The sequence below is a fragment of the Wolffia australiana genome, chromosome 3 (assembly GCF_029677425.1).
Source record: "Wolffia australiana isolate 7733 chromosome 3, ASM2967742v1".
NCBI lineage: Eukaryota > Viridiplantae > Streptophyta > Magnoliopsida > Alismatales > Araceae > Wolffia > Wolffia australiana.
Genome location: NC_135837.1, coordinates 18,949,467 through 18,957,494, shown reverse-complemented (window position 1 = coordinate 18,957,494; position 8,028 = coordinate 18,949,467). Strand labels below are relative to the sequence as shown.

Here is an 8,028-nt window from a genome sequence, read left to right as displayed (position 1 = left end):
ATTTTTATCCCAATCCCTCATTTCTAGCTCTTTCCTTCTCTTCTAAAGCTTACATTGTCTCTCTCAAACCCAAAATAGACATCCTGAAAAACCTTCGATCATAGAATCTGAGTCCACTTATTCTATATATCCTCCTTTCATTCGTCATTTCCATGCATTACTGACATGGTCATCAATTATGCTATCCTACCTGGTGTTCCCTCCATGTTCCAGATAGAATGCTTAAGGTGAAACTTTTATAAATAGTGTATCTTTAATCGAAGCTAAAACACTATGAAAATAGTGTTCCTTCTCGGTTTTGAGTGTTTTTTACTCGCATAAGATTATATTGCGAATGGACAGTTTGGTCTAGCTAACTGTATTTCCATGTTAGTAGCAAAAATGAAGTGACCCATTCCATGATCATCTTAGATATATTTCTCTCCCTCTTTGTCGACCATCTGTTGATATTAGAACAGCTCCTGCCTTGAACCTCTGTCTCTACTTCTCGCTACTTATCTCTATCACTCTCTACCTCACTCTACCTCTCTCTACCTCTCTCTACCTCTCTTTACCTCTCTCTACCTCACTCTCTCTCACGCCCTCTCTCTATCTCTCTCTCTACCTCTCTTTCTCTTTTCTCTATCTCTCTCTACTGCTCCCTCTACCTCTCTTTACTTCTGTTTTCACCTCTCTTTACTTTTGTCTCTACCTCTCTTTACTTCCCTCTCTATCTCGCTTTTAACTCTCTTTACCTCTCTCTCTCTCTCTCTCTCTCTACTTCTCTATCCCTCTATCTGTACTTCTCTTTATACCTCTCTCTTTACTTCTCTCTCTCTATCTCTCTCTTTACTTCTCTTTCTACCTCCCTTTACATGTCTCTCTCTAACTTTATTTACTTCTCTCAGTACCTCTTTTTACAATTCTCTCTCTGACCCTCTTTACCTCTCTTTACTTCTCTCTCTACCTCTTGTTACTTCTCTCTCTAACTCTCTTTATTTCTCTCTACTGCTTGCAACATCTCTCTCTCTCTAAGTCTCTTTACTTCTCTCTCTTCCTCTCTTTACATGTCTGTCCAAGTATTTTTACCTCTCTTTACATCTCTCTCTGAGTCTCTTTACCTCTCTTTACTTCTCTCTCTACCTCTCTTTACATCCCTCTCCAAGTCTTACCTCTCTTTACATATCTCTCTGAGTCTCTTTACCTCTCTTTACTTCTCTCTCTGCCTCTCTTTACATATCTCTCCAAGTCTTACATCTCTTTACATATCTCTCTGAGTCTCTTTACCTCTCTTACATCTCTCTAAGTCTTTTTACCTCTCTTTATATCTCTCTCTAGGTCTCTTTACCTCTCTTTACATCTCTCTCTAAGTCTCTTTACCTCTTTTTACATCTCTCTCTTTAGGTCTCTTTACCTCTCTTTACATCTCTGCCTCTAAGTGTCTTTACCTCTCTTTACATTTGTCTCTCTAAGTCTCTTTACCTCTCTGTACCTCCGTCCCTCTCTACCTCTCTTTACCTCTCCCTATCTCTAAGTCTCTTTACCTCTCTTTACATCTCTCTCTCTAATTCTCTTTACCTCTCTCTACCTCTCTCCCTCTCTACCTCTCTTTACCTCTCTCTATCTCTATCTCTACCTCTGTTTACCTGTCTCTCTACGTATGTCTCTCTACCTCACTCTCTCTCACTACCTCTCTCTTCCTACTCTCTCTACCTCACTCTCTCTCTCTGCCTCTCTCTTTCTACTTCTCTCTCTTTACTTCACTCTCTCTCACTACCTCTCTCTTTCTACCTCTCTACCTCACTCTCTCTTTCTATCTCTCTCTACCGCACTCTCTCTCACCACCTCTCGTTAACTCTGTCTCTACCTCTCTTTACCTCTGTATCTACATCTATTTACTTCTGCCTCGACCTCTCTTTAAGTTTCTCTTTACCTCTCTCTCTCTATCTCTCTTTACTTCTCTCTCTACCTCTCACTACGTCTGTCTCTCTAACTCTCTTTACTTCTCTCTCTACCTCTCTTACCATTTCTCTCTCAAGTCTCTTTTCTTCTCTTTTTACCTCTCATTACGTCTCTCTCTTCAACTCTCTTTACTTCTCTCTCTACCTCTCTTACCATTTCTTTCTCTAAGTCTCTTTACTTATCTCTCTACCTCTCATTAGATTTCTCTATTTAACTCTCTTTACTTCTCTCTCTAACTCTCTTTACATCTCTCTCTAAGTCTCCTTACTTCTCTCTCCACATCTCTCACTAAGTCTCCTTCTCTCCTTACCTCTCTTCACATCTCTCTCTAAGTCTCCTTACTTGTCTCCCTACCTGTCTTTACATCTCTCTCTAAGTCTCTTTACCTCTCTTCACATCTCTCTCTCTAAGTCTCTTTACTTCTCTCTCTACCTCTCTTTGCTTCTCTCTTCACCTCTCTTTCTACCACTCTCTACCTCTCTCTCTCTCTCTACCTGTCTTTACCTCTCTCTCTCTCTACCTCCACCTTTCTTCCTCCCTAGCCCCTGACGGCTTTCACCCAAGACCTGGTGACATCAAAACAAAACACCCAAGGCCATGTACAGTCTCTGAAGTCCTGCAGACTCCCGCCAAAATACCCTTCTTGCCCCATGTCGGGTCTTCACCCGCCCGAAAACTCGGCCGATCCGGACACCATCCGATGGATCCGCGGGGAATATTCCAGCCGTCGGATCGGTGGACCCCTCTAAAAAAAAGTCAACATTCCTGCCGAAGACTGCAGGCGACGACCTGCGCCCATAGCCGGAGATGGAGCTTCCTGTCCGCAGGCGAGCTTCCCCCGAGCCAGTCCATCGATGGGAGCGACGACGCCCTTTCCTCTTCTCTCCCTCTTCTTCCTCCCTTCAATGGCGAGCACGCCCCCGAATTTCTAGGGTTTACGGCCTCCTTCTCGAACACGAAGCCCAGATCCCTAAATCCCTGCGTCTCCTTGGCTTCGATTTCGCTCGCGCTCGTCCACCCGAAATTCTCCGCCGTGATCGCCTCGTGGTGGCTCCTCACGTACTTGACGATGCTCTCCAGCACCCGATCGCTCTGCCACGGCAGGATTCCTCAGAACGGGGTGAAATTCTCGGCGAATTTGTTGGATTTGTGCGGGAAATTTCACCTGGGGGGAGATTGGAGTCGATCGGAGAACGCTTTCCAGGTTGCTGCGGGTGTGTCGGAGCGGCATCTTCGGCGGCTTCTGGCGTCTCACCACTGTCGACGGCAGCGATGGAGCTTTCCGTAGGCGCACGGCGGTCCGGCGACCTGTCTCCGCCGAGGATTCGATCTGGCGGATGGTAATCGGCGGGGGATTGAAGGGGTTGCGGAAGAACCAGAACTCGTCGAAGAGATCCATGGCCATGGAAGAAGAAGCTTCATCCTCGCTCGCCGCCATCTCTTTGCCAGCCAGCGCCGGAGTGGCGAAGAAGAAGAAGAAGGTCGATGGGCCCGGGGAAGCGCGATTTCGCCACCGGAAAGCGAAAGACATCATCAACGTAAAACCCAATTCTCGCCCTCATCTCTTTGATCTTCGGCAAGGGAGAAGAGACGAGAACGCGGGCCCGTCGACGGCGATCGAAGCAACTTGCTGACCAACTCACATGGGCAATGAGCTTGTCGCTTCTCCCAGGCGTGTTGTTCGCTGACGCTGACGACAGGCAGCGAGAGAAAAAGCCTCGATCGTCTCTTTCCAAGTAAGTAAAAGGCTAAAAACTTCCCTTTTCCGCTTTCCGGAGCCGTAGATTTTATTTGGCATGCGCGATTTCAACATCAGTTGTGGCCCAACGATAACGAGCATCAAAAAACGACGGTGCCCGAGTTGACACGCAGACGGATTGGAGGAAGCGATTAAGAAACTTGGTTTTTTTGCGGATAACAAGAGAAATTAGTCGTCACCAGTTTGATGGGTTTCGGTGGGTCTCGACGGAAGATCGATCGGGTAAGGCGCCGGCGCCGAGAATCAAGGAGCAGCCGAAGATCCGGCAGCCCGCGCCACCGCCAACCGGGCCCTTCTCTGCGCGGAGATCTGCAGCAAATTCCAATCAATGAACGTTTCCTCATCTGGGTAAGGATTAAACTGACAGGAAATCATTCAAGTTCTTACCAAGCTGAGAGGGAGTATCGGAAGACGACCGGCACGGTTGAAACATCAGCACAGAGGAAGGAGACTGAAGCTTTTCTTGACCTTGCAATACTTCATGGTCGCCGGAAAAGGAATATTCCGGCGGAGGAAGACGACCGTAGGCGCCTACGAAACGCGAGACTTCTTGACCTTGCAAGACCCCTTGGAAACCGGCCGAATCCTCGAAGCCTGAGCCTCCTCTTCCAAGATAGCGAAGGAACAATTCATGAGAAACGGAGAAGCTTAACGAAACTTTCATCATTGATCTGCAATGCAGGAGAAGACATACCGGCGGAGAAGGCGAGCTTACTACGCTTCGACGGAGGAACCGCGCCGCCTCCGGGAGATGGCACAGATAGCTCTATTTCCCAAGGCGAGACCCTGCTCCTTCCCCCGTCATCCGTTCCGTCATCCCATCGCACCTTCAAGGAGGAGGAAGAAGGAAGTGAGCAAGAAGCCCAGAGATTGAAATAGAAGCGGCGAAATTTCACCTGAAGGCACTTCCACTGCGAGGCAGGCCATCGAGCAGGGTCCAGACGGCTGATGCCGATGATCAGACCGCTGCGACTAAAAGATTTGATCAATCAGAGAAAGTAAAGCCTCTTTTCTGAATGATTGAATGCAAGTTGAGGCAGAAGTTACACCTCCTCTCGGAGGCCTCTCCGTTGCTCTTCTTCGTCCAGAACTTGGTTCCCACGGAGTAAGAACTACCCAAGCTCTTCAAGAACGCCTGATAAGGTACCACGAACTCCGACGCGATCGCCCTGCGACGAGGGTTCCCAGAAGGTGATTCCCGAAAAACCCATTAAAAAAAACTAAGTCTTTGCAGACCTCGGATTGTAGAGAATGCGGAACGCTCTTCTCGAGGACAAGGCGCTGACCACGTCGGAGAACCCGCCGGAGCTCGTGGCTTGACTGGCGGCGCCGCTCACCACCTGGGCCGCTCTCCTAATCCCCAGCCTGAGTTCCCCGTCTTCTCCTCTGGAGAAGAAAACAATCCAAGGCAGCAGCTCAGTCAGACAAACATCCAGAGAACAAGTACAACAAGAAGCGTGCCTGAGAAAGAGAACGGCGTCGCCGGAGACGAGCTTCTTGCTGTGGATGAACGCGCTCCAGCCCGTGGTCAGAAGATGCCTCCTCGGTTGGCCTGGCAGAAGAAGAGCAGTCCAAACAAAGAGAAACGATAAGAACAACGAGACGAAGAACAGCTGAACGGGTTTAAAGAAAGGAAGAATACCACGGTAGATATGGCGGAACCTCCACTCCGTGCCATGTAAATCCTTGGCCACGACCTCCTGAGAAGGCCTCTGCTGGCTGTAGTCCTGAAACGAAGAAGACGAAACTTGAAAATTGTCTAAGGAGCAGGGCAAACGCTTGATAAGAACCGGACCAGAGGGGGAAAGCAGTCCTCGGCGGCCCTCCGAGGGACGGAGAACCCGCCGTGGGTACTCGTATCGGAGGCGGTCAGCGTCTTGCAGAACATATGGGTCGCCGGCGGGGCCTTGGCGGCGCCGCCGTCTTCCACCTCGCTCTCCAGCGGCAGCCGCAGAGACTCCTGCAAAGGCCGAGATAAGCGAAAACCCTTCAGCTACAAAACAAGGACTGGCCGGACCTCTGTCTCCGAGACGAGAGATAGCTGCGCGTAAACGTCGTCCGTCGTCGCCTCAGCCTGGAAGGAGCGGGTGAGATCTCTGTGAAGCGCACTGTCAAGGAGAAGCGCAGGAAAGGAACGAACTTGGAGATCTACGTCGAGGACGCGGCAGAAGACGTGGGAGGGGAGGCCGAGGAGAGAGGAGCCGTCATCCGACGTCGACTCGAGGTGGCCCTGGGGGAAGTACACGACCAGGCTGCCCTTCTGGGGGAGGGATATGGGGGGGCCGGCGCAGGCCCGCCAGAGCTCGAGGCAGACGGACGACGAGGTAGGCGGCGCCGCAGGGGGCTCGCCGTCGTCGTCCTGGACGGTGTTCAGGTCGAAGCCCGTCATCGCCAAGAAGAAGAAGAAGGGGAGAAGGAGGAGAGAGAGAGTGTGGGTGTTTTGAAGAGGGATGGGCGAGTGATAACTGATAAGACGGAGGGGGGGGGGGGGGGGGGGGGTTCTCTGTGGAGAGGCCGGCGGCGGAGTGGGGGGGGTTTATCTTGCCTCGCTTTCTGCGTCTGGGTTTCATGGGCCTGCGGGCATGGCAGCGGTGGAGCAGGGGAGAAGATATAAGAGGAGGACTGCTGCCATCGCTGCTACGACAGGCTTTTTTTTTCTACTGCTGACCCTCGTCCTTTCCTCCAGCAGCACCTCCTTGTCAGCGCAAATCGCCCGCGCTATCCGCTATGCTCAGTCAGGGGAGAGAGAGAGAGAGAGAGACATGTCGCAGGGCCGAGAGAGGGAGAATCAAAAAGGACGCTAATTTGACGGGCGCTGAAGAATCATGTCCTTGTTTCTTTCTGCTGTGCGGTTCACATCACCGGCTGAGCTCTTTGGCTTCTCCGCTTTCCCGGGCGACCTTCCCGGACAACCTCTTTCTATCCCTCCTTATCTCTGTTTCTCTCTCTGGCTCTCTCTCTCTCACACAACCACAACCTCTCTCTCTCTCTCTCACTCTCACACACACACAACTTCTCTATCTCTCTCTCTCACACACACAACTTCTCTATCTCTCTCTCGCACACACTGACACACAAGACACAACTTCTCTCTCTCTCACACACACAGCCTGTCTCTCACACACAACCTTTCTTTCTCTCTGTCTCTCTCTCACACAACTTCTCTCTCTCTCTCACACACAACTCTCTATCTCTCTGTCTCTCTCTCTCACAACCTCTCTATCTCTCTGTCTCTCTCTCACACAACATCTCTATCTCTCTGTCTCTCTCTCACACAACCTCTCTGTCTCACCCCCCTCTTTCTCTGTCTCCCTCACACAACCCCTCTATCTCTCACACACAAACAAAACCTCTTTCTCTCTCTCTCTCTCTCTCACTCACACACAGTCTCTCTATCTCGCTCTCTCTCTCTCTCTCACTTTCACACAACCTCTCTCTCGCTCTCTCTCTCACACACACAAACAACCTCTCCCTCACACACACACACACCCTCTCTCTCGCTCTCCCACTCTCACATACAACCTCTCTCTCGCTCTCTCCCCCTCTCTCACACACACAACCTCTCTCTCTCTCTCTCTCTCTCTGTCTTTACCTCTCTTTACCTCTATCTCTCTCTCTCTCTTTGTAAAGCTTTCCCCTTGGTGCATGCAGCAGGGGAAGCTTTCCCCTCGCCCGCCGAGTCAGGCCAGGAAATTACAAAGCCCCTTTCCAAGGACGCCGATGACGCAGAAGACAACACGTGAGAAGACTAACCAGTCACCAGTCTCCAGCGCCTTTCATTAGCCGCCGAGTTAGCGCGCTGTGGCATTTACTGCACTCCGCAGCCTGGATCGGGAAAGACAGCCAGTATCGGTGGCCCCCTCGACAGTCCCCGCGCCTGGCCCATCCCCCCTCCCCGCACCGCCGCAAGCCACCGCCCCCTCTCTCCCGCGGCCGCGCCTCGTACCCGACAAGCCCCACTCCCTGGTAGGCCTCCACTGTTCATCGCTTCATCCCCTTCCCGTAAACCCACGATATTCACTGCTTCTCCTGCGACAAATACACCGAGTACGTGCGCCTTTGACTGCCCCCCCCCCCTTTCCCTCCTCTCCCGTACACTGCAGTATCGTAGTTTTTTCCTGTCTGATTACGTTATCGAGCTCTACTGTTACCCTCCTCACGTGGATTATCGTTTGTCCCGCAGTCTTTGAGATGTGTAATTCATTTGCAGGGGAATCTACGTGCAGTCAGCAGGAAACATGATGGTTTGATGATTATTATCCACGTAAATGTCGATCTTCCCTGTAAAATGGACAGTTTGAGTTTGGATTGAATATTATCGAGCTCTA

At 50.8% G+C, this 8,028-nt stretch overlaps 1 protein-coding gene and 1 long non-coding RNA gene across 6 annotated transcripts; one reads left to right on the top strand and one right to left on the bottom strand.

The window, feature by feature from the left end:
• Window positions 1-2,511: 2,511 nt before the first annotated feature.
• On the bottom strand, window positions 2,512-6,089 carry LOC144701222 (auxin response factor 3-like). Of its 3 annotated transcripts, none has more exons than XM_078572967.1 (12): window positions 5,841-6,089; window positions 5,718-5,774; window positions 5,496-5,660; window positions 5,343-5,427; window positions 5,162-5,252; window positions 4,937-5,086; window positions 4,750-4,869; window positions 4,597-4,672; window positions 4,395-4,527; window positions 4,088-4,294; window positions 3,107-4,009; window positions 2,512-3,033 (listed from the first exon to the last, which is right to left on the bottom strand). In XM_078572967.1, exons 1-11 carry the CDS (start codon window positions 6,087-6,089, stop codon window positions 3,876-3,878), a joined length of 1,467 nt encoding a protein of 488 aa, XP_078429093.1. In that variant the 3' UTR covers window positions 2,512-3,033; window positions 3,107-3,875. The 3 variants fall into 3 exon arrangements, with proteins under 3 accessions (XP_078429093.1, XP_078429094.1, XP_078429095.1); XM_078572968.1 differs by having other exon boundaries at window positions 4,597-4,666; XM_078572969.1 differs by lacking the exons at window positions 2,512-3,033; window positions 3,107-4,009 and having other exon boundaries at window positions 4,094-4,305.
• On the top strand, window positions 3,540-8,028 carry LOC144701224 (uncharacterized). Of its 3 annotated transcripts, XR_013580950.1 has the most exons (3): window positions 3,540-3,677; window positions 4,383-7,666; window positions 7,911-8,028. It is a non-coding gene; the product is annotated as an uncharacterized LOC144701224 (long non-coding RNA). The 3 variants fall into 3 exon arrangements; XR_013580949.1 differs by lacking the exon at window positions 7,911-8,028 and having other exon boundaries at window positions 4,383-7,834; XR_013580951.1 differs by lacking the exons at window positions 3,540-3,677; window positions 7,911-8,028 and adding an exon at window positions 3,909-4,048 and having other exon boundaries at window positions 4,383-7,834.

Bases quoted from the DNA above. Each gene is read 5' to 3' on its own strand.
- LOC144701222 (XM_078572967.1), bottom strand. From the start codon at position 6,089: ATGACGGGCTTCGACCTGAACACCGTCCAGGACGACGACGGCGAGCCC. The intron at 5,775-5,840 runs GTTCGTTCCTTT...CGCTCCTTCCAG, and splicing joins TCCTCGACGTAGATCTCCAA to GCTGAGGCGACGACGGACGA. The intron at 4,870-4,936 runs GTCTGCAAAGAC...CCCTCGTCGCAG, and splicing joins CGCATTCTCTACAATCCGAG to GGCGATCGCGTCGGAGTTCG.